The sequence below is a fragment of the Bufo bufo genome, chromosome 1 (assembly GCF_905171765.1).
Source record: "Bufo bufo chromosome 1, aBufBuf1.1, whole genome shotgun sequence".
Classification (NCBI taxonomy): Eukaryota; Metazoa; Chordata; class Amphibia; order Anura; family Bufonidae; genus Bufo; species Bufo bufo.
This window is the reverse complement of record NC_053389.1, coordinates 436,510,582-436,537,350: the sequence shown is the minus strand read 5'-3', so window position 1 is coordinate 436,537,350 and position 26,769 is coordinate 436,510,582. Positions and strand designations below refer to the sequence as shown.

General features: G+C 43.4%; 1 protein-coding gene across 1 annotated transcript in view; it reads left to right on the top strand.

Moving 5' to 3' along the window:
- Nucleotides 1-272: 272 nt before the first annotated feature.
- LOC120978662 (bromodomain-containing protein 8-like) overlaps nt 273-26,769 on the top strand; it is a 42,277-nt gene continuing 15,780 nt past the window's right edge. The window contains exons 1-3 of the mRNA XM_040406924.1: nt 273-680; nt 2,171-2,416; nt 20,468-20,698. Coding sequence (XP_040262858.1) covers nt 459-680; nt 2,171-2,416; nt 20,468-20,698 — 699 coding nt within the window. The 5' untranslated portion in view covers nt 273-458. The remainder of the gene's footprint in view (nt 681-2,170; nt 2,417-20,467; nt 20,699-26,769) is intronic.

Below are 26,769 nucleotides of genomic sequence, written 5' to 3'. Positions count from 1 at the left end.
CCCCACATGGAATATACTTACCCCGGCGCCGCTCCTGGTCCCCGCACCACCACTGCTGCTTCTCCCTGCACATGGATGAAAACATCCGGTGTCTGGGGGGAGCAGCCAATGGCAGACGGGGACGAGCCTCCCTAGCATCGCGGGTTATGCTAGGGAGGCTCGTCCCCATCTGCTATTGGCTGCTCCTCCCCCGACACCAGATGTTTTAATCTGTGTGCAGGGAGAAGTAGCAGCGGGGACCGGAGTAAGTATATTCCATGTGGGGTGCCCGGCACATGGGGGACATTTTATACTCTTGGAGAACTCCTTTAATTTTGTGATTATTGTAGTAATTGCAAGTAAATGACCCATTAATATCCTCTGTGCTGCATACAAAATGAATTCTAGAAAGAAATGGTTGTACCATTTTCAGGTTGTACTTTTTCTTCTTGCAGAGGAGTTCTCACTTGCAACAGAACATGCAAGAAGGTCAGACCTCCAATCATGCTGCTATTTGCCCTATGAGTTCTAGGCAAACTCACAGTGACTTTGAACATGTTGGAATAAAACAAGTTATACATGAAGATGTATTAGACCTTGCAGTCCAAATTGAATTAGTTTCTTTGGAATCTGAGCGTGCAGAGCTCAGTTCGGATGGATATAATTCAGATGTTCAGAGTTCTTCTCATGGCCTGTCACAGGTATTTACATTATTGGGGCATCATAGGCTATTATGACCTGTGTGTTTTCTCTAGTTTATTAAATTTTAATTTAGAGAATCTACCAAAAGTGAGCTAGAGTTTTGGTGTAATATCTCGGTTTTTGGCATCATTTCAAAATTTTCAGCTTGGACAGTGGTTTGTGTTTAAAAGACCATGAGTTGTGGCACAACATTAGAATAAAACATCTCAGATTATCCAGGATTGACCACCTTTTTACAAGTGATGGCCTGTCCTCAAGAAAGACCATCACTTTCTGATCAACGGGGATCTGACACCCTGCTGACCAGATGTTCTGCAGTAGCTCCGGTGACGGAACTATGCAGCTCCGTCTAATATGCAGAGGACGGAGCTGGATACTGCAGTGCTGCACAATGAATGGAGCTGTGTAATTCCTTAGCTACTGCAGAACAGCTGACTGGAGAGTGCTGCAGGGTGTTAGACTCCAATCGGGTAGTGATGACCTGGGGCTAGACCATCATTTGCAAAATAATGGCCAACCTCTTTAAAGGGCATCTGTCAGCAGATTTGTAGCTATGAAACTGGCTGACCTGTTGCATGTACGCTTGCCAGTTGAAGGCATCTGTGTTGGTCCCATGTACATATGTGCCCACACTTCTGAGAAAAATGTATTCTAAATATATGCAAATGAGTCTCTAGAAGCAGTGGGGGCATTACCCTTACTCCTAGATACTCAGCTCTCTCTGCAACTGCCACGTCCTCTGCACTTTGACAGGGCCCAGCAGGTGTGATCATGTTTACACTACTTGGCCCTTTCAATCTAAGCGCAGAGGGTGTGATAGTTGCAGAGAGCTGGCCCTTTAGGTGTAACAGCAACGCTCCTAGAGGCTCATTTGCAAATATAAAAACTTAATATTTCTCAGATGCAGCCACAGATGAACATGGGACCAACAGAGAAGCCTTTAGCTGCCAAGCAAACATGTAACAGGTTATTCAGTTTCATAGGTAGTAGTCTGCTGACAGATGACCTTTAAGGTGGCCATATATGTTAGTCAGAAACTAGCTTATGGTTTATCAGCAGTTTAACAATTATCTGGTGAACGATTGTTTCGCAGACATGGCCATACAAATAGTGGACATTGCAATTGTTCAAATTGTCCATACATGATGAATCTGGCTGTTTGATTAAAGATCTTTCTGGAAACGTTCTTTCAAAGAAAGATCTTTTGACAGACTACTGGATAAAAATTTTCCTTACGGCCAACTTCTTTTGAGATGATGCTGGTGGGTCATCACTTGGCTAAAACGATTGTCCCTTGATCATTTTTAAATCGTCCCTGTTGATCACTTTTGACTAAAGTGTATTGCCACCTTTACTACTACCTTGCTGCTTGGCTTTAAAAGCTCCTTTAAAAGAGGGACCGAGGAGCACAGACTAATAAGTTTTTACGGATGTAGGATTTTTTTTCTTCAGATTAAGTATTTACACTTAATTCTTATGCCAATTGCAGGTTGAAGATTTCAGGCTGAGTCAGTCCACTATGAGCAAAGATAATTTATTGCGTAGCTCTGAAAAATCCTGCATAGAGGACAGGAATGAAGGAGATGAAGCATGCTTAGGAAGCAATCTAGAAAATAATGTAGAAGGCCAAAGTCATCTTGAACATGGGATAACAGAAAACTCAGAGCCAACAGATACACTTCAGTCCTCAGACCTACTGCTGGTTATAAAAGAGCCTATTCTGGGCTGTGCACAGGTAACAATATACTTATTAGGCCTCATGCACACGACTGTATGTATTTTGCAGTCCGCAAAAAAATGCGAATGACATCCGTGTGCATTCCGTATTTTGTGGAACGGAACAGCTGGCCCCTAATAGAACAGTACTATCCTTGTCCATAATAGGACATGTTCTATTTTTTGCGGAACGGACATACAGAAATGGAATGCACACAGAGTACCTTTTGGTTTTTTTGCGGACCCGTTGAAATTAATGGTTCCGCAAAAAAAATGGAACGGACACGGAAAGAAAATACTTTCGTGTGCATGAGGCCTTAGAAAGACATCATGGGCTACAATCAATTGTTGGGGATATAAAGCAAAAGGCTTTATATAAAATAAAGGATCAAAGGATTTCAAAAGGGAATTGATCCTTGAGGTGGACATATAAAATACCTCAAAAAGAGATCGTTGTTAATTTAATTATGTTGTGCAATCAGTAAAATAAGGTACAAGAGTCTATGCAAAAATATAAATGATTTATTATGCAATAATTTAAAATGCAATCAAAGCTTATTGAATATAAAATTCAATAATATGCAATAACACACGTGATATGCAGTACCCAAAATTCGCCACTAGCACCAAGACCACCGTATACACAATACCTCTCAAACATAAAATGTAATACGATCCGTCTCGACCACAATCATCAGATATAGAACTCAATAATGTTAATAATAGATACGAACCTTTGCTCTGCACAAAACTATGACAAATCTCGGATAATCGGGTAGGATTGTCACACAACTTATAAATTATCAAGCCTGGTATTGACTATGGAATGAAATTATTCCAATCCGAGAATTTCCTCTGAAATCAATATTTAGATCTTTTTTTCAGTAATATGCATCTTTACTGAATAGTGACAATATTGATGTAGCACTTTTAATAACTATACATCTTCCATACAACGAGGAGTTTTCTAAATATCAGGCTAGTTAATTTATATCAACACTACACGGAATAAAGTTATACGTTACCCAAGAATGCAGATGATGTGCAGAGACTAAGGGAAGTCAGCTCCAAAGTCTGTCCTGATCATTTGGATCTTTCTCCTGGGCTTTCTTTGATTCTCTGTGTTTTCCTTGTTCCCCCTGTCTTTTTCCTGTTGCTATTATTTTTCCCCTCATGTGTGTGTGGTTTATGATCACAAACTTATCAGTTAGACACACCTTCCTAACTTGGAGTTTTCCAATCATTGTAGGCTAGGCGTGTACATATGATAATGACTGTGATGTCACTGTATTACCCAAAATGCATTTCTGCTGTTGGTGTAATGTTACTCATTTACCCCTAGGTGACACTATTACCTAAGCTATTAGTATCATTCTAGTAAGGGTTAAATATCCAAGTATGACTTTATCTCACATTCTATACACATGACATATGGAACCTTAAATCAGAGCTCCAGGGATTAGTTTTTGACACAAAAAACAACTAAAACACAGATGTTTGTGCATCATTTAGACTTTTCCCATACTCTCAAATTTTTGTACCGATAATAATATAATGAACCTTGTTCTCTCACAGAGATATCTGTGCCTCCTCGGCCACTCCAATGGGTTATTGATGGTTAGTTAAAATAACACATCTTTCCCTAGACAGAGACTCATTAGCAAGGTTTATACCTAAACTGTTTTTATCATACTCTAGGAATATATGTGTTCCTATTGAGAATTATATATATGATAACAGATACATAAATAATCCTTAATAATACGTAACAATATAAAATAATACATAGGTCCTATTGATTTTCTTATACAAAAACTAAGGTTGATTACATGTGTGTATATAGATATTACAGATTTTCTGCTTCATTAATAGATGCCAAACTGTAGAGGTAATTAGCACCAGCTGCGTCCAGAGAATATTGTTATCTCAGCCATAAATCCATAAGGAGACAAGAATGCCTCTTCTCAGACTGGTACATCCATGAGAAAATAAACCTTATGAACAATGTCCTTTCCATGAACTTCTTTTGGCCATCTTTAAAATACATAACATATAACAATATGGCCTCTTATATACCAAATCCACTATAATTAGGATATTTAGATATACAGTGGATATAAAAAGTCTACACACCCCTGTTAAAATGTCAGGTTTCTGTGCTGTAAAAAAATTAGACAAAGCTAAATCATTTCAGAACTTTTTCCACCTTTAATGTGACCTATAAACTGTACCACTCAATTGAAAAACAAACTGAAATCTTTTTTTGGTGGAGGGAAGAAAAATAAATAAATATAAAATAATGTGGTTGAATAAGTGGGGATGTAGCTGTGTTCAGAATTAAGCAATCACATTCAAAATCATGTTAAATAAGAGTCAGCATACACCTGCCATCATTTAAAGTGCCTCTGATTAACCCCAAATAAAGTTCAGCTGCTCTAGTTGATCTTTCCTGAAATTCTGAAATTTTCTTAGTCGCATCCCACAGCAAAAGCCATGGTCCACAGAGAGCTTCCAAAGCATCAGAGGGATCTCATTGTTAAAAGGTATCAGTCAGGAGAAGGGTACAAAAGAATTTCTAAGGCATACATCCAGATCAACAAAGGAATGGCTCCACCAGAAGAAGATTAAAGTTTTGGAATGGCCCAGACCTGAATCCGATTGAAAATCTGTGGGGTGATCTGAAGAGGGCTGTGCACAGGAGATGCCCTCGCAATCTGACAGATTTGGAGTGTTTTTGCAAAGAAGAGTGGGCAGATCTTGCCAAGTCAAAATGTGCCATGCTGATAGACTCATACCCAAAAAGACTGAGTGCTGTAATAAAATCAAAATATATATACTTATGGAAAAGCACAACACAATACATTTGCAACCAGAGTTCACAGGAACCTGTAACATTAAACATGATGACTGATCTGCAGGCAGCATGTTTTACAGCAGGACCAATTGAGCAGATTGATATATGGTTATATAGTAAAAGATTCAGTAAAAATTGTAATTTATTCACTGAACTCCTGGGTCATTCTGGGCTTAGGAGTAAAATGGGTGGCCTTATTCAGTGACTGACCGCCTTCCTTGCATAAGTGTGCAAACAGAGACAGCTGTCAGGCACCAAGTACCAGCAACTGGACTCCTAAGCATAGAAAGAACAGTTTTAAAGGGGTTTTCTGGTTACACACAAAAAAAAAAATAATAACCCCAGCATTCAACCTCACTGCATTATATCAGTCTAAGGCCCCTTGCAGACGAGCGTTTGTCACGCTGCGAGTCCACAGCGCAGCTCCTGGCGTGAACTCCCAGCACTGACTGGGTCACATAGCATTATATTGATTTATGATGCTATGTAATCCTTACAGTTCTTGAATGTATTAAATGACACTGACATAATGTTGTCAGTGTTATATAATACATCCCAGAACTGTAAGGGTTACATAGCATCATAAATCAATATAATGCTATGTGACCCAGTCAGTGCTGGGAGCTGCGCTGCGGACTCACAGCATGACAAATGCACGTCTGCAAGGGGCTTAAGGATTCAGAGTTAATTTGGCTCCTCCAGCGTAATTGCAATCTGTGACCCGCACCCATTGTTTACATCCTGGCTCAAGATTTACAGAAAGTGTCTGTACCATCAGGTCTTTGCCTTTCCTTCCCCTCCCAGCTGGAACAGCACACATCCAAGCCTGATCGAGGCCCTGCTGGAAAAACCCAACACAAAGATACAGCATCATTGCTGATATCACGTCTACTGGGCAGGGTCTAGGACAGGGGTACTCAAGTACTTTTTGTAAAGATCCACATACCTTCATCCTACAGCAGACTCAGGTATGAGCTGCAAAACAAAAAAAAATATATAACAGGAGGGACAACACCAGTGGCTTGCAGTGCTGCATTATGATTCCCCTAAGTGCCCCCTCACAGTAGGATGATCCCTTAGGTGCCCCTCACACAGAATGAGGCCCTCTTAAAAGGCCCCAGAACAAAGTGATGTTTTCTACGTTCCCTCCTCACACAGTATGATGTTGCTTTAAATGATCCACTTACAAAGTGATGCCCCTTAAATGTACCCCACACAGCATGATGTACCCTCAAGTAGACTCCACACAATATGATGCCACGTATCCACACACAGTATGATGCCTCCTTAAGTAGCCCCACACACACCGATGTCCCCCTCATAGATGATGGCCCCAACATTGATGTTCCCCTAATAGTTATGCACCCTTTAGTAGCCCTTCTCACAGAGTTATGCCTTTTACATAGCCCCACATACACCGTTATGCCCCCTTTAGTGGACCCCCACAGAGTTATGCACCTTTAGACATCTTCCCACAAAGTTATGCTCCCACAGTGCTGCGCCCTCAACTGCCTCCACACATAGTGATGCCCCTTTAGGTGGCCCCCAAACACTGTGATGTCCTCCTCATAGATTATGCCCCTTAGATGGCCCCCACACACAGTTATGCCCTCTTTAGTGCCCCCTCACAGTTATTTCACCTTAGGAGGCCCCCATCCCGTTATGCCCGGTTAGGTGTTCCCCCATACAGTTATTCCCCTTAAGGGACCTCACAGAGTTATGTCCCCTTTAGTGGCCCCCTCACAGTTATGCCTCCTTAGATGTCCTCTCTCAAAGGGTTATGCCATTTTAGATGTTCTCCACACAGTTATGCCCCCTTTACTGTCCCTGCTTCCCCCCCCCCCCCACACACACACAGGGTTATGTGGTGACCCCTCACAGAGTAGTGCCTTTGGTGTAAAAACTCACCTATCCCATGTTCCCCTGACAAACAGAATCGCTGTGCTGTATGTGGCTGAGCGCAGCAGGCGCAATGATGTCAGTACATTGTGTTTGCATTCGCTGGCAGCACGGGAATGGTGAAGCAGGGAGTTGACGGTTCTCTGCTTTGCCATTGTATTCAACTGTATCTGCATCCTCAGGACACAGAGTTGAACGCTGGACATGCAGGAGTCCAGACAGCTGGTCTAGGAGAATGAGCAGAACACGGCGGTAAGGTCATTGATGATGTGTCTACAGTGCAGGAATACAGGGCAACAGCTAAACAATCATGTTTCATGTGAATTGATGCTGAAAATTGCAAACCGGAATACCTCTTTAAATGAAGGAAATACAAGTTATACTGAATCTGGTCCCTCAAAACTATACATAAATCTGCTCAACTCTCTGTCCATCTCTCTCTGTGTCTCTGTATCTTTCATCGATAAGGTTCTCAAAAAAAGAGTTAAACATTTTGAATACTTGCTAAATATACACTACCAGAAAATGAAAAAAGAACACTTGGAAAACATTGCGATTGAGCTGAGCTGACAGAGTCTAAACCACTAGTGGTGCTTGGTCTAAGTTCACACAAGCAAGGTGGTGTTCCCTTTATTTTGGGTTCTACAGCAGGGCAGGGTCACATTAATACTGGGTGGCATCTCCTTTGCGGTAATACAGGCTACCACTGTGGCATGGTAATGGTCATACAGATGCTGGATATCCTTTTGTGTTATGTCATTCCAAACTCTTTCAGCTTGGACCCATAGTTCAGCCATGATGGTTGTTTTCTGCTGTGTATGGGAGATCCGTCGCCCCATCCAGTCCCAGACATTCTCAGTGAGGGAGAGATCTGTCGATTGAATTGACCAGGGGAGCTGCTAGATACCATGAAGAGGACATTGTGTAGTGTGGGCACTGTGTGGTCAGGCATTATCTTGTTTGAAAAAATACGTCTTCTGAGTCCTAAAGGCTAGGCAATATTCCCCTCATGAATATCATGTGGAACCACTATGGTAGCTAATGGCGGCACACGGCATGACACCTGGTGTTTGTCCTGTGTGTCTCCACACTATGCATGATGGCTGTAGGCACCCTCTAGCCCTCCTATGAACTATGATGCGGCCATCAATAGCAAAGCAGGTTTTGCCTTGGTACTAATGATGGCCACATCAGATCTCTTCCCCCATAGAGAATGTCTGGGACTGGATAGGACAACGGATCTCCTATGCAGAGGAGCCAACAAGCACCTTGGCTGAACTATGGGTCCAAGTTGAAAGAGCTTGGAATGACGTACCACAGGATATCTAGCATCTGTATGACCGTTACCATGCCAGAGTGGTAGCCTGTATTAATGTGACCCTGTCTCAACATATAACCTTCTGAAGAACCCAAAATAACGGGTGATCCAGCCTGGTTGTGTGATCATTGACCAAGCACCACTAGCAGCTGCTACTTTGTCAATATCAGCTCAATCACATTAGGTTTTCCAGGTGTTCTTTTTTTATTTTCTGCTAGTGTATGTTAAATTATTATGGTTCAAACTCTTTTAATTAAACAGCTTAGGTATTTCCGACAATTGTTGACAGTGGAAGATAATACGAAAAAGCATTACAGTCAAAAAGGATACTTCCTTGCAAGTAGGGTTGTAAGGAACAATGGCTATAGCTTAAAGAGGACCTTTCATGGGTTTGTAGTAAGTGAGATAAATATCTGCACATGCGGGGTACCCCCCGCTGATGCTGCCACCCTGCCTGTTTTTTTTTTTTTTTAGCGCTCCTGCGCCCCATTATGGCCCCCCGCAAATTTCGCTCTCAGAATGCTAATACTGAGCATCGGAGCAATGGGGAGGAGACGCAGTCTTTCTCTGTGGGTGTCTCCTTCTCCCTGGCTGTAGCGCTGTCCAAGCGCAGGGCAAAAAAACCTCCCTGTGTCTGTGACTCTCTGCGCTGCGATTGGACAGCGATACAGCCAGGGAGAAGGAGACGCCCACAGAGAAAGACTGCGTCTCCTCCCCATTGCGCCGATGCTCAGTATTAGCATACTGAGCGCGAAATTTGCAGGGGGCCATAACGGGGCGCAGGAGTGCTATTTAAAAAAAAGAGGCAGGTACAGATATTTATCTCACTTACTACAAACCCATAAAAGGTCCTCTTTAATGCAGTACTACCCATAAAGTAGAATTTAGACTTAGGGTACTTTCCGTCGCCGGAACTGCCTGCCAGATCTGGCAATCTGTATGCAAACGGATACCGTTTGTAGACGAATCCGGATGCGGATCCATCTCACAAATGCATTGCAATACCGGATCCGTCTCTCCGGTTGTCATCTGGAAAAACGGATCCGGTATTTATCTTTTTCACATTTTTAAAGGTCTGCGCATGCGCAGACCGCAAAACCGGATTCGTTTTTCCGGAACACTTGAGGCCGGATCCGGCATTAATGCATTTCAATGGAAAATAATGCAAGTGTTCCGGAATTTTGGACTGAGAAAATACAGCAGCATTCTGTCCAAAGGCTAGGTCTCTATTAGCGGATAGGTCTAGTCTGTAGTGTTTGCAGAAGGTTTGAAAACTAGGCCAGGTAGCTGCCCTGCAGATTTGTTCCACTGAGGCATTAGCTCTTTCCGCCCAAGAAACAGCCACTGCTCGAGTAGAATGGGCTGTGACTTTGAATGGGCAGTCTTTGTTCCGGGAAGTATAACTTGCTGGATTGTTGATTTAATCCATCTTGCAATAGTTGATTTTGCAGCTTGTTTCCCCATATTCTTCCCACTGAATTGTACAAATGAAGCTGAATCTTTCCTGAAGTGGCGAGTGACTTCTAAATAATGTATTTCTGAACAACAAACATCTAGAGCAGGCATGCTCAACCTGCGGCCCTCCAGCTGTTGCAAAACTACAACTCTCATCATTCCCTTACAGCCTACAACTATCATCCTACAGAAGGGCATTGTGGGAGTTGTAGTTTTACAACAGCTGGAGGGCCGCAGGTTGAGCATCCCTGATCTAGAGTATGAAAACGTTGTTGTTTTGCATTCTTCTGATCTGTATAAAAAGAGGGTAGAACTATTTCCTGATTACGATGAAAAGATGAGACGACTTTTGGCATAAAGGCTGGGTCCAATTTTAAGATTACTCTGTCATCCAGAATCCTCATATATGGTTCTCTTGAAGAGAAAGCCTGTATCTCTCCTACTCTCCTTGGGGATGTTATGGCCACCAGAAATACTGTTTTGAAAGAGAGCATTTTTATTTCACAGTTTTCTAAAGGTTCAAAAGGAAGTTTACATAGGTGCTCCAATACTAGTGACAAGTCCCGGGACTGACTTTCTTACTGGAGGCTGGATTCTGGAGATGGCACGAGAAAATGTTTTTATCCAATTGTGCTCTGCTAGAGGGAAGTCAAGAAACCAACTCAAAGCCAAAATCTGAACTTTTTTTGTACTGGGCCTGAGACCCATGTCAAAACCTTCCTGCAGAAATTCTAGAATGTCCTGAATAGAAGGGGAAACTGACTCTTATTGAAGAGAAACAAACCAGAAACTGAATTTTTTCCAAATCGTACCGTAGCTGGCAGAAGTAACGCTCTTGTGACTTTGTAGCATATTCGTTATAACTCTTACTGACAGGCCCCTGGCTCTTAGTATCTGCTCTTCAGATTCCATGCTGCCAGCTTCAACCTGTGAACTTGTGGATGCCAAAGAGGCCCCTGAGACAATAGGTCTTCTTCTGGGGTAAGAAAGACGGGTTCCTCCAATGCAAAGTTCTTTAGAATTGGGAACCAACTTTGTTAGGACCAGAGTTACTCGTTCTGACCTCAGCTTTTTCAGGATTGGCCCAATTACAGGAAAAGGCGGGAAGGCATATGCCATATCTATGTCCCAACTCTGAGACAAAGCATCTACTGCCACTGGTCTGTCCCATGGATTTAGTGAGAAGAAAAAGGGAAGATGAGTATTTTTTCTTGTGGCAAAGAGGTCCAATTGAGGAGTCCCCCATTTCTTGCAAAGTAGATGAAATACCTCTTTTTTGAGACACTACTCCCCTGGACATATGGAATGTTTGCTTAAGAAACCTGCAATCACATTTTTTATCTCCTTTCAGGTGGCTTGCTGAGACTGACAGTACATTTTTCTCTGCTCAGCTGAATATCCGGTTTTAAAAATGTTGAAGGGGTAGAAATCTTGACCCCCCCTTGATGTTTCAGGAATTATACTGTTGCAATGTTGTCTGAGAGAACCCGTACATGTAGGCCCTTTAGAAGTTTTTCCGCTTTTAGGAAAGTTTCCAAGACTGCTCTCAACTCCCTAAAGTTTGATGACCTGTGAGAGATTGTGACTCCAGGGACCCTGAAAGTATAAGTCCTGCACCTGGACTCCCCAGCCTGACTTGCTGCCATTCATTGTTACTAGAATCTGAGGTTCCCTTACGTCCTCAACAGCAGCACAGATGGGGTTAACTGCCCCTGTGGACTGGTAGGATCGGCGGAATTTTAATGAGCCCAAGAACCAATAAACGATCTTCAGCTCCCTGAAAGGGAGGAGATCACCCCCCAGCCCACCGTGTTTTTTTCTGTCCTCTGGACAGGTGGACTGGCGTGTCGCTCCCTCTCTGGGAGCTGAAGATTGCTTAGGGGTTCTTTTCCCCTCCTTAAGCTTAGCTCGCTTTCTATGGATCTCAGTGCCTTTATTTTAGGCCTGATCATGGCGATTTCGGTCTGGGGTACCGTCGGGGAGGGGGGCGTCCCCTCCCCTCTTCTCTCATCATCTGTAGACGGTGCTCCGTCCCTCCGTTACCGCATGTGTGCGGCGCTATGGGCGCCGCCATTTTCCGGAAGTGACGCGCCCTAGGTGCGCTACGTCACTTCCGGTTTTCCGAAGCGTTGCGGTGATGTATAAAACTCACCTTTCTTTTAAACTGGCTCCCTAGAAGGACATCCTGGACTTAGGATTAGTCTGGGGAGACAATTTTCGTATAGGTAGAGCCAGTATAGGCTCTGGTTTTTTCTACAAGAAAAAAAAAAAGGGAGTGGTGCTGATCTCGTTTCAGGAACCCGCCCATTGGGGGGCGGGGCTTCCTCCTTTTAAGCGCCCAGAGCCCATCAGTCAGTGCTCTGGTTGCGTTGCTTTCACAAGTTAGCTCCAGAGCTCTCCTGTGCTTTGTGATATTCCTGCAGTATTGCTTTGCTTGGGTTTTGTACTTCCTCTTCTTTCAGCTCTATTTCTTCTAGTGCTGGTGGGCCCCCTTAAGGTCTGGTTTTCTCCACCTCCTGATATTGTAGGTGTTATGACCTGTTTTGTTTCTTACATTACAGACTATGGCTTCCCCTAAGGAGCAGGATCAGCGGAAGGCTGGGGCCAAGAGGAAGCATTTGGCATGTTACGAATGTAACACACCCCTAGATGACAGCTGTCCTTACTCCAGATGTGAGAGTTGTCGCACGGCATCCACGGAACCCACGATGCAGGAGATGTTCCAATGGACCAAGACATACGTGGATGATTCCATCAAGGGAGTAGTTCAGCTGCTTAATGAGAGGCTACCAGGTCCCTCTCAGACTCCCATGGAGGTGGTCGCACCGGTCGAAAGACCTACCCCCTGTTCAGTGGGGTCTTCTTCTTCTGAGGAAGAAGAATCTACTTCTTGCTTTTTCCCTCCAGAAAAGACGCAGAAGTTACTCAAGTCCATCAGGTCGGGGGACCAGGATGTTGACATGGGGGAGTCCTCCGATCCCGCCGGTCGGACACAGCGTGTCTTTAGAGCGGATGAGACCCTCCTCTCTGTGATGCGCACAGAGTGGAAAAAGCCTGAGAAGGGTCCAGTTCTTACCAGAAAATTCAGACTCATGTACCCGATGACTAAACCCTTGGTGGAATCGTGGGGTTCCGTTCCCAAGGTGGACATGGCTATAGCCAAGTTGTCCCGGCGCACTCTAGTCCCTGCAGACGATGGGTCTAGCCTGCAGGACCCTCTAGACCGGAGGGCAGAGTGCACCCTTAGGAGGGGTTACGCGGCGGCCGCTGCCTCCGCATCTACTTCCATTGCGGCCACTGAGGTAGCCACCTATCTACGCTCTAGGCTTAATCAAATCCAGACGGATGTGGACCAGAGCGTATCAAGAGACGACATCCTGGCAGCCTTCAAGTCAGCCAACCTGGCTATGGACTTTTTAGTTGATTCCTCCCAGATGCAGCTGAAGCTGGCTGCCAAAACTATGGCCCTAGTTTCAGCTGCTCGCAGACCACTCTGGCTGAAACCGTGGATCGCGGATAATGCATCCAAGTTTAACCTTTGTGGGCTCCCCTTCGAACCAGATAGGTTATTCGGGTCCGAATTGGACAAAATAATGGAGGGGCTCTCCGATAAAAAAGGGAAGAGCCTCCCCCAGCAGCCCTTTCAGGGACGCCCCAGACAGGAAAAGAAGGGCGGAGGTCATCCTGGGCAGCAGTCTAGGCGCAGAGATTGGGGGGGGGGCGTCTCGTAAATATCCGAGACGCCCCCGCAAACCCACCAGGGAGGCAAAACCCTCCTGACTATGGGCCTCCTCGAGGCTCTTGGATAAGCCCTGCTGCCCCTGCAGTGTCTCCTCTAGATTTTCCCGTACCCCTCCCCCAGATTCCCGTGGGGGGCCGTCTTACCCATTTCAAAGACTCTTGGAGCCGGTTGATTGCAGACCCCTGGGTCCAGGACATAGTTTCCGCTGGGTACCGGGTAGATCTTATCTCTCTCCCCCCAGAAAGATTCATCGCCACACGAAACTTCGGGTCTGCCAAACAGGTGGTCCTAGAATCTTACATTCAGAACTATATTTCCAAGGGAGCCCTAGAGGAGGTACCGGCAGGGGAGAGGGGCCTAGGGATTTATTCACCAGTGTTCCTGGTTCCCAAGAAGACAGGAGATCTCCGGATGATCATCGATTTGAGATTCTTCAATCGATTTATAAGGAAAACAAGGTTTCGCATGGAAACCATAAGGTCAGTCAGCCATATCCTCAATCCTGGGGACGTCATGGCTACTCTGGACCTCAAGGATGCGTACCTTCACATTCCGATCCATTCCGCTTCCCGGAAACTCCTCAGGATCGCGGTCCAGATTTCAGGGGTTTGCAGGCACTTTCAGTTCGCCGTGCTTCCCTTCGGAATCTCTTCTGCCCCCCTTATCTTCACCAAGGTGGTGGTTTCGGTGGTGGCAGCTTTGAGACTCCAAGGACTGACTATTATTCCTTATCTGGACGATTGGCTTTTCATAGCCTCTTCAGTTCCGATCCTTACCCACCATCTTCAGGTCGCAATCTCTTTTCTCTTCCGCCTAGGCTGGATTATCTACTGGCAGAAGTTGAATGTGAGCCCATCGACTTCAATCCATTACTTAGGATTCGTGGTCGACTCTGTGGAGATGTCCCTCTGGTTGACTCCAGAAAGGAGAGCGCGGATTCAGGACCTGGCAAAGGTCCTTTATGTCCCTCGTCGAGTCTCTATCCGGACTCTCATGAAGATGCTGGGGCTCATGTCAGCGGCTGCGGTCCCTTGGGCGCTATGGCACCTCCGTCCTCTTCAGTCGGAGGTCTTACACCTATGGAACGGCAGCCCTGCGGGGCTAGATTCCCTGTGCTCCCTGTCCGGTCAAACCCGAAATTCCCTCAGATGGTGGTTTCAGCAACCAGCAGGGAAGTCTATGACCCAACCAGCTTGGGTCATATTGACTACAGACACGTCCCTTGTAGGCTGGGGCGCTCACCTGGACGGATCCCCAATTCAGGGATCTTGGTCTCCTCTGGAGCGGCATCTTTCCTCCAATCTTCGCGAGATGCGAGCTATCCGGCTAGCCCTCCTTCACTTTGTGCCTCAGATCCGGGGCAAAGCAGTGAAAGTCCAGTCAGACAATATGACTGCAGTTCTCTATATAAACAAACAGGGAGGCACAAGATCATTGCCCCTTCTGTCAGAGATCGGGGTAATTCTTCGATGGGCAGAGCTGAACCTTTCCCATCTATCTGCCGTTCATATTCGAGGCTCCCTCAATATGATAGCGGACCGCTTAAGTCGAGGATTACCGACCATGCAGTGGTCTCTGCATCCGGAGATCTTCAGGCAGCTAGTTCACAGATGGGGTATGCCAGAAGTGGATCTCATGGCAACCAGGTTCAACGCCAAGGTGATGAGGTTCTGTTCCCTCTACAGGGAAGACAACCCCCTGGCGATAGATGCTCTGTCAATACCGTGGAGGTTCAGGCTGGCTTACATCTTCCCTCCCTTTTCCATGATACCGAGGGTATTGATGAAAATCCGTCAGGATCAGGCCTCGGTAATAGCCATCATACCGTTTTGGCCCAGAAGATCCTGGTTTACCCAGCTCATTCAGATGAGTCGGGGACAATACTGGAGACTCCCCCCGGAGCAGACACTGGTGTCGTGGGACACTCACCTCTGCCTAGATCTGCACAGGTTCAACCTGACAGCCTGGAGGTTGATCAGTCCCTTCCCAACATAGAAGGGCTTTCCGAGTCGGTCCTGAGAACTTTGTCGCATTCCCGAGCAGAGTCTACAAAGAAGGCCTACTCCAGGATCATGAGAATCTTCGAGGCATGGTGTGATTCCAGACAGGTGGCGTCTGCAGATCCGCCCCTTCCTGCGATACTTCAATTTCTTCAGGATGGATTAGATAGAGGCCTATCTCCAGCTACCTTGAAGGTACAGGTTTATGCCATCTCGGCCTGTCTTAACAGGCCACATTCTCGGGACCCACTCATCAAACGCTTCCTGAAGGGAGCTGAAAGACTAAAGCCTACTATACTGAAACCTATCCCCCAGTGGGATCTTTCAGTAGTGCTCAGGGGGCTAGCATCTCCCCCCTTGGGGGAGGTAAATTTTAAATTTTTGACTTTAAAGATGGTCTTTCTTCTGGCTATAGCTTCAGCCAAAAGAGTTTCTGAATTGCAGGCTTTCTCCGCAATTCACCCGTACATTATTTTTCTACAGGATAGAGTACTCCTGAAGTTTTTACCTTACTTCAGGCCTAAGGTGCCTACTTTCCAGAACATCAATCAGGTAATATCTTTACCAGTTTTGTTTACAGCCTCCTCCTCTGATACTCCAGCTAGAGACCCGCTGGATATTTCAAGATGCCTCCAGATCTATGTGGATAGATCTAGTGAGTTCAGGATAGATGAGAATCTTGTTATCCTGTTTGCCGGTAAGTCTAAACGCCGTAAAGCGTCTAAAGCCACCATTAGTCGCTGGATCAAGGAGGCCATTATGGAAGCTTTCGTCTCCCAATCCTTAGATCCTCCTGAGTTTGTGAGGGCCCATTCTACTAGGGCGGTCTCCACCTCGGTTGCGGAGAGAAGACTCCTCCCCTTAGAGTTGATCTGTAAGGCGGCCTCCTGGAGCTCTGAGTCAACCTTCATCTCCCATTATAGGATAGATGCTAGGATGGCAGAGTTTTCGGCTTTTGGGCAGACTGTTCTTAGTTCTGCCAGGCATGAGGACCCTCCCTAGGGGATTCTTCTTGCTATCTCCCCATCTGTGCTGCTGTTGAGGACGTAAGGGAATCGTTAATTTCTAACGATAATTTGTTTTCCCTTAGTCCTAACAGCAGCACACAAATATCCCACCCTAAATACATTATGCTTGTTAAAAACACGGTGGGCTGGGGGGTGATCTCCTCCCTTTCAGGGAGCTGAAGAGCGTTTATTGGTTCTTGGGCTCATTAAAATTCCGCCGGTCCTACTAGTCCACAGGGGCAGTTAACCCCATCTGTGCTGCTGTTAGGACTAAGGGAAAACAAATTATCGTTAGAAATTAACGATTCTAAAGTACATGGAATTCCCACTGATAAGTTATCTGGATCTATCCACCATGAAAGACTCCGTCTTACCGACTTTGGAATGCGGATCTTCTGATCCAAAGAATTTAGATCTCGGTTCCAACAAGTTAGAACTGTTTTCTGCAAAGGTCTTGAATGGAATTGACTTCAGGGCAGTGATGGTCAGTTCGCAGTGTTCGCCAGCGAACACATGCGGGCTGCCATCTTTAGTAAGGTAGACTCACCCGTCCGGCGATGCACAGGTAAGCCCTTACCTGTGCCAGGAGCCGGTCTGAAATCAAATGCGATCACCGGGAGCAGGCAGTTCCGAGAACAGCCCGATGAAGGCCCCCGGCGGCTGTTCTCGGAACTGCCTGCTCCCGGTGACCGCATTTGATTTCAGACTGGCTCCCGACACAGGCACAGGTAAGGACTTGGAGGAGAAATGCGATTTCAACTCTATAATTTAATCTGGTGAGACGACTCTTCAGTAATTCGGAAAGTGAAGGCAAAAAGCGATCTGCACCCGTGAATTCGAGTCCAAATTCTCACGAGAACTGTGCACGGAGCAGGATACAGAGACAGTCCAGGCAATTGCAAGAAAATCTTACCGCTACGCAGGTATTGACTTGCCCGGAACACCTACACCTGAGCGCACGCTAGTCAGTGTGAACATCACATACCATCAGGTGGGGTCAGTGCTCGGTGAGCAATCATTTATCCGTACAATATACTGCGGCTATCAAAACTGTTATCTGTGATTTTGGATGCAATACTATATCAAAGCGTGCAGGCGGCCAGTATTCCAGCGCTAATACCAGATGCACTAATGAGGACATCTACTGATATAATTAATTTCGACAGGAACTTATCTTGCACCTTATCCCTCTACGATTTTTTTTATAGAATTTTTATAGAATTCCAGTGTTTTAGTGTTATATGCTATATATTTTAAGTGATGTTATTATTGTGATACCCTGTACTATTAGTATTAAATAGTGTGCCTGCTCCATGATAGTTTGAGTGCTTGCCTTTCAAGTTTATTTTATACAGGTAAGGGCTTACCTGTGCATTGCCGGACGGGTGAGTCTACCTTACTACAGATGGCAGCCCGCATGTGTTCGCTGGCGAACACTGCGAACTGACCATCACTGCTTCAGGGGATTGTGGCGATGCAAGACGTCATTAACCCCAGGATTTTCATGGCCGTTCTTATAGACCAGACTTCTTTCCTTTGGAATAAGGAAATCTCCTGGCGCATCTTTGCCTGTTTCTCTATCAGCAGGAATGAACATTGTTTTTCCGAGTCCAATAGAGTGCCTAAGAAAATATTCCTAGTCTCCAGAATAAGGTTTGATTTTTCTGGGTATATGATTAATCCCAAGCGGGAGAGACTCTTCAAGGTGAATTCCAGCTGTCTCATTAGAATGGTGGCAGATGGAGCTGTTAATAGGAAGTCGTCCAGATAAGGTATAATTATTATACCCTCTTCTTTCCTCAACCAGGACACAACTTCTGCTACTATTTTTGAAAAGATTCTTGGTGCTAAGGACAGGCTGAAGGGTAGATACTGGAACTGGAAATGTTGAATGGATGAATCCTTCTGAACCGCAAATCTCAGATATTTTTGATGCGCTGTAAATATTGTGACATGATAATAAGTATCTTTTAAAGAGGACCTTTCACTAGTTTAAAAACTAACTATATCAGTGGGCAGAGCGGCACCCAGGGGTCCCCCCTGGGAGTCCCAGGCTATGAGCTGTGCGCGACGATTGGCCAGCGCTGCAGCAAGGGACAACCCTAATACAAAAACTCCGCCCAGTACAACAGGGAGCTACAGACGCCGGAGCCTATACCGGGCAAACGGAGCGGTGCCCAGACATACTAGTAAGTGCAGGGGGACCCCTGGGCGCCGCTCTGCCCACTGATATAGTTAGTTTTTAAACTAGTGAAAGGTCCACTTTAAAAGATACTTATTATCATGTCACAATATTTACAGCGCATCAAAAATATCTGAGATTTGCGGTTCAGAAGGATTCAACATTTCCAGTTCCAGTATCTACCCTTCAGCCTGTCCTGAGTAAAAATGTAGGGATTGGGAAGGAGAGGTTCAGGTCAGGGAGAATTGACTAGTTAAAATACCTGGAATTGGGCGGATGCCGTTGTCTAAAAGGCCGGAGATCTATGAAATTGTAGCCAGTTTGACCAAACCGTTGCAAAGGTATATGCAGTATTATGATCTACTCTGAGTCCCTCTATACCAGGGATCAGAAACCTACGGCACTCCAGCTGTTCAGAAATTACAACTCCTTCATTCACTTGTATGGGAGTTAGAACAGAACCTGAGCATGTTTGCATGCTGCGAGTTGTAGTTTCACAGCAGCTGGAGTGCCGAAGGTTGCTGATCCCTGCTATACGGACGAGGGCATCTAGCCCAAACACCCAGGTTAATCTTTGCAACCGTTCGGTATGTCTCCACTTTTGTGGAATTATTTGTCGCATAGCTTAGGCAAAGAGTTTCAAGGTTCTATTTTTGATCTGTTGGATACGTCCTGGGAAGACAATAATGCAGTCTCAGGTGAGGTTGGTATAGAAGACCGGAAAAGGGAGTTACGGAGAGCAAAAACCATTCGCCAAAGTGAGCCACAGTGTATGTTGAATTATGATTGCATTTACAAATCTTGTAATTTGTTTATGCACTTTAACTTTAGAAGCTCCTTCTGTACAGCTGTGTCCACATGTTACCTATGGTAGAGCCTCACATGTATTTCACAAAGAATCCGCTGCAGAAGTCCAAGCCTGATTTCTGCTGTGGATGTGTGGCTCGTCATTCAAAGGGTCTACTTTGCATTAGGGCTCATTCATACGACTGTATGGTGGCCTGGAAATAGCGGTCCATAATGTACAGTCATGGTCAGTGTGAACTTCATGCCTGCAGTGCAGACCCATTGACTAGAATAGGTCCACGATCGGCAAAATGTGGCAAAAGATAGGACAGGTCTTATCTTTTGTGGTCCGGAGGCACGGACCCGAAAACCTATGGAAGGGCTTCCGAGTGTTTCCGTTGGCTTACGATCCATGCCTCCGCTCTGCAAAAGATAGGACATTTCTTATATTTTGCCGTATATTGCGGATGACGGACCCGGGCCAGTGCCCGTGTATTGCGGAACCGCTGTTTGCAGTCTGCAACACAGGCATGGACGGCCATACGGTCAAGTGAATGTGACTGTGTATTCTGCCGACATCTTTTTCTGCTGCATGCAAATTAAGTATGAAATGCCACATTTAGTTGCATTGTATAGAGAATTGAAGGAGATTTGATGGGAATTTTGCTGTGGAATCAATGCTTGAATCTTCCAGAAATATTAAATATTTGAACGTAGCCTTAGTGAGATGCATTAAATGTGCTGGGGGAAGAATCTATATAACCTGTGCTTCTCATGATATTTTATGTAGAATATGTTTACACTTATTATTCTTTTGCCAATTGCAGGTTGAAGATCCCTGTCAGTCTACTGCCAGTGTAGATGATTTATTGAGGTGCTCTGAAATTTCCTGCATGGAGAGTAGTAGTTCGGGTGATGGAGACTTCTTAGGAAGTAAACTAGAAAATAACGTACAAAGCAAAAGTCTTCTTGAAATTGGGAAGACAGAATACCAGACAATAGACACAATTCAATCTTCAGACAATCTTTTAACTGAATCTGTTGTGGGCTGCACACAGGTAAAACATATTTTTGATGAAAATGTGGCATGGTCATTATATAATAAAACCACAATGCAAGAAAAAAAGACAACATGGTCAACATACTGTATGTAATGCTTACAGGGGTCTATTGCTGCTAAGTTAACACTTTTCAAAAATGATCATGAGGTTTCTTTGTTCACATTTTGATCAAACTTTATACGCCCGCATGCTAGTCCACAGCATCCTTGCTTAAAATGGGTTTCCCATTAAAATGAAATGGCAAAGTCTTAGAATTTACATCACTTTCTTATTGATGGGCGTTTGACTGCTGGGATCCCCACTGATCTTAAGAATGAAGGGTTCACATTCAACTGAATAGGAATTTTTCCCAAACAGTGGTGCTCCCAGCCACCGGCCATGCAGGATAGAATTTTAAAAGGTCCACAGCACTAAATTCTTAGGTTCAGTGGGGCCTGTCCTAGAAATGTGTAGTGCAATAACCCTTTTCTAAATTTTTACATGACAACAGCTGCAATTAGAAAATTTGATGACAGTTGGAATAGACAATGAAAGCTTAACCCCTTAAGGACCTTGCCATTTTTCACCTTAAGGACCAGGCCATTTTTTGCAAATCTGACCAGTGTCACTTTACGTGGTAATAACTTTAAAACGCTTTTACTTATCCAGGCTATTTTGAGACTGTTTTCTCGTCAAATATTGTAGTTCGTGACAGTGGTAAAATTGAATAAAAAAAAATGTCATTTTTATTTATACAAAAAATTAAAAAATTTACCAAAAATTTGGAAAAATTTGCACATTTCCAAATTTCAATTTCTCTACTTTTTATAATAGATAGTAATAACTCCAAAAATAGTTATTACTTTACATTCTACATATGTCTACTTCATGTTTGGATCATTTTGCGAATGCCATTTTATTTTTTGGGGACGTTAGGAGGCTTAGAAGTTTAGAAGCAAATCTATCCAAAACCCACTTTTTAGGGACCAGTTCAGGTCTGAAGTCACTTTGTGAGGCTTATAATAGAAACCACCCAGAAATTACCCCATTTTAGAAACTACACCCCTCAAGGTATTCAAAACTGAATTTTTGTACAATAGCAAAGTAGAGTCCGGCACTTTCGTAGCAAATAACTTACAAAGACATAATCCTCCACCAAAGCAGCTGTTGACGCGTTTCGAACACAGGTGTGTTCTTAATCGAAACGCGTGAACAGCTGCTTTGGTTTAACGAGGATTTAAATGAAAGTGCTGGACTCTACTTTTCTATTGTTTGTTGGATTTAACTTGATCCGTTCCGTGCACTGGACTGCATTACCCGAGGTGAGCTGGAGTATTTTCAAATATTGAACAGATTTCGACTTATGAGGCTGGCTGACCTGTTGCATGTGCACTTGGCAGCTGACGACATCTATGTTCATATGTGGCCGCATTTCAGAGAAAAATGATGATAATATATACAAATGAGCCTTTAGGAGCAATAGGAGTGTTGTCATTACACCTAGAGGCTCTGCTCTCTCTCCATCTGCTGCGCCCTCTGGACTTTGATTGACGGGACCAGGCAGTTTAAATGTGACCACGCCTGGCTCTGACTTCTCCTAAAGTCAATCAAAGTGCAGAGGGCACGGCAGTTGCAGAGAGAGCAGAGCCTCTAGGTGTAATGGCAACGCCCCTGTTGCTCCTAGAGGCTCATTTGCATATATTAAAGCTTCATTTTTCTCAGCAATGCGGGAACATATGGACATGGGACCAACACAGATGCCTTCAGCTGCCAAGTGCACATGTAAGGGTACTTTCACACTAGCGTTATTCTTTTCCGGCATTGAGTTCCGTCCTAGGGGCTCAATACCGGAAAATAACTGATCAGTTTTATCCTAATGCATTCTGAATGGAGAGCAATCTGTTCAGGATGCATCAGTCTTTTTGACTTTTCAGGACGGAGATAATACCGCAGCATGCTGCGGTTTTATCTCCGTCCAAAATTCTGGAACACTTGCCGGAATGCCAGATCTGGCATTTTTTCCCATTGAAATACATTAACCCCTTAAGGACTCAGCCCTATTTCACCTTAAGGACTTGGCCATTTTTTGCAAATCTGACTAGTGTCACTTTAAGTGCTGATAACTTTAAAACGCTTTGACTTATCCAGGCCATTCTGAGAATGTTTTTTCGTCACATATTGTACTTCATGACACTGGTAAAATGAAGTAAAAAAAAAAAAAAACATTTTTATTTATTAAAAAATACCAAATTTACCAAAAATTTGTAAAAAATTGCAAATTTCCAAGTTTCAATTTCTCTACTTCTATAATACATAGTAATACCTCCAAAAATTGTTATTACTTTATATTCCCCATATGTCTACTTCATGTTTGAATCATTTTGGGAATGATATTTTATTTTTTGGGGATGTTACAAGGCTTTAGTTTAGAAGCAAATCTTGAAATTTTTCAGAAATTTTCAAAAACCCAATTTTTAGGGACCAGTTCAGGTCTGAAGTCACTTTGCGAGGCTTACATAATAGAAACCACCCAAAAATGACCCCATTCTATAAACTACACCCCTCAAGGTATTCAAAACTGATTTTACAAACTTTATTAACCCTTTAGGTGTTCCACAAGAATTAATGGAAAATAGAGATACAATTTCAAAATTTCACTTTTTTGGCAGATTTTCCATTTTAATATTTTTTTTCCAGTTACAAAGCAAGAGTTAACAGCCAAACCAAACTCAATATTTATGGCCCTGATTCTGTAGTTTACAGAAACACCCAATATGTGGTCGTAAACCGCTGTACGGGAACACGGCAGGGCGCAGAAGGAAAGGAATGCCATACGGTTTTTGGAAGGCAGGTTTTGCTGGACAGTTTCTTTTGACACCATGTCCCATTTGAAGCCCCCCTGATGCACCCCTAGAGTAGAAACTCCAAAAAAGTGGCCCCATTTTAGAAACTACGGGATAGGGTGGCAGTATTGTTGGTACTAGTTTAGGGTACATATGATTTTTTGTTCCTCTATATTACACTTTTTGAGGCAAGATAACAAGAAATAGCTGTTTTGGCACAGTTTTTATTTTTTGTTATTTACAACATTCATCTGACAGGTTAGATCATGTGATATTTTTATAGACCAGGTTGTCACGGATGCGGCGATACCTAATATGTATACTTTTTTTTTACTTATGTAAGTTTTACACAATGATTTCTTTTTTGAAGCAAAGAAAAACATGTTTTGGTGTTTCCATAGTCTGAGAGCCTAAATTTTTTCAGTTTTTGGGCAATTACCTTGGGTAGGGTATGATTTTTGCAGGATGAGATGACGTTTTTATTGCCACTATTTTGGGGTGCGTGTGACTTTTTGATCGCTTGCTATTACACTTTTTGTGATGTAAGGTGACAAAAAATGGTTTATTTAGCACAGTTTTTATTTTACATTTTTTACGGTGTTCACCTGAGGGGTTAGGTCATGTGATATTTTTATAGAGCCGGTCGACACGGACGTGGCGATACCTAATATGTATACTTTTTTTTATTTATGTAAGTTTTACACAATGATTTCATTTTTGAAACAAAAAAAAAATCATGTTTTAGTGTCTCCATATTCTGAGAGCCATAGTTTTTCAGTTTTTGGGCGATTATCTTAGGTAGGGTCTCATTTTTTGCGGTATGAGATTACGGTTTGATTGGCACTATTTTAGGGTGCATATGACTTTTTGATCGCTTGCTATTACACTTTTTGTGATGTAAGGTGACAAAAATTGGTTTATTTAGCACAGTTTTTATTTTTTACGGTGTTCATCTGAGGGGTTAGGTCATGTGATATTTGTATAGAGCCGGTCGATACCAACGCGGCGATACCAAATATGTATACTTTTTTTTATTTATGTAAGTTTTACACAATAACAGCTTTTTTAAAACAAAAAAAATGATGTTTTAGTGTCTCCATATTCTGAGCCATAGTTTTTTTATATTTTGGGCGATTGTCTAAGGTAGGGGCTCATTTTTGGCGGGATGAGGTGACTGTTAGATTGGTACTATTTTGGTGGGCAAACGCCTTTTTGATCGCTTGCTGTTGTACTTTTTGTGATGTAAGGTGACAAAAAAATGGTTTATTTAGCACAGTTTTTATTTTTTACGGTGTTCATCTGAGGGGTTAGGTCATGTGATATGTTTATAGAGCCGGTCGATACGGACACGGCGATACCTAATATGTATACTTTTTTTTTTTCCTATTTTTTACCTATTTTATTAACTTTATTTGGGGAAAATTACGTTTTTGTTTATTTTTACTTGAAACTAAATTTTTGGGGGGAAAACTTTATTTTTTAAACTTTTTTTTTTCACTTTATTTATTGTCCCACTTTGGGACTTGAACTTTTGGGGGTCTAATCCTTTACAATGCATTCCAATACTTCTGTATTGGAATGAATTGTCTGTATGAGTAATACTGTGTGTATTACTCATACAGCTTCCGGCCTGTGAGATCCAGGGGGCTGGATCTCACAGGCACGTCACAGGAAGGCAGCGGCGCTGCCTTCCATGCCATTGGGTCCCTCCTAAAGCTCCATGGGAACCCGATCGCACCACCTTAAGGACTCGGCAAACATGGCGTACCGGTACGTCCTAAGTCCTTAACCCCTTAAGGACACAGCCTTTTTACACCTTAGGACCAGGCCATTTTTTGCAAATCTGACCAGAGTCCCTTTAAGTGCTGATAACTTTAAAACGCTTTGACTTATCCAGGCCGTTCTGAGATTGTTTTTTCGTCACATATTGTACTTCATGACACTGGTAAAATGAAGTCAAAAAATTATTTTTTTTTGCACCAAAAAATACCTAATTTAACAAAAATTTGGAAAAATTTAGCAAATTTCAAAGTTTCAGTTTCTCTACTTCTGTAATACATAGTAATACCCCCAAAAATTGTGATGACTTTACATTCCCCATATGTCTACTTCATGTGTGAATTGTTTTGGGAATGATATTTTATTTTTTGGGGATGTTATAAGGCTTAGAAGTTTAGAAGCAAATCTTGAAATTTTTCCGAAATTTACAAAAACTAAATTTTTAGGGACCAGTTCAGGTCTGAAGTCACTTTGCGAGGCTTACATAATAGAAACCACCCAAAAATGACCCCATCTAAGAAACTACACCCCTCAAGGTATTCAAAACTGATTTTACATACGTCGTTAACCCTTTAGGTGTTGCACAAGAGTTATTGGCAAATGGGGATGAAATTTGTGAATTTCATTTTTTTGTCTAATTTTCCATTTTAACCCATTTTTTCCACTAACAAAGCAAGGGTTAACAGCCAAACAAGACTGTATCTTTATTGCCCTGACTCTGCCGTTTACAGAAACACCCAATATGTGGCCGTAAACTACTGTACGGCCACACAGCGGGGCGTAGAGTGAAAGGTGCGCCGTTTGGTTTTTGGAGGGCTGATTTTTATGGACTGGTTTATTTACACCATGTCCCATTTGAAGCCCCCTGATGCACCCCTAGAGTAGAAACTCCCTAAAAGTGACCCCATCTAAGAAACTACACCCCTCAAGGTATTCAAAACTGATTTTACATACGTCGTTAACCCTTTAGGTGTTGCACAAGAGTTATTGGCAAATGGGGATGAAATTTGAGAATTTCATTTTTTTGTCTAAATTTCCATTTTAACCCATTTTTTCCACTAACAAAGCAAGGGTTAACAGCCAAACAAGACTGTATCTTTATTGCCCTGACTCTGCCGTTTACAGAAACACCCAATATGTGGCCGTAAACTACTGTACGGCCACACAGCGGGGCGTAGAGTGAAATGTGCGCCGTTTGGTTTTTGGAGGGCTGATTTTTATGGACTGGTTTATTTACACCATGTCCCATTTGAAGCCCCCTGATGCACCCCTAGAGTAGAAACTCCCTAAAAGTGACCCCATCTAAGAAACTACACCCCTCAAGGTATTCAAAACTGATTTTACATACGTCGTTAACCCTTTAGGTGTTGCACAAGAGTTATTGGCAAATGGGGATGAAATTTGAGAATTTCATTTTTTTGTCTAATTTTCCATTTTAACCCATTTTTTCCACTAACAAAGTAAGGG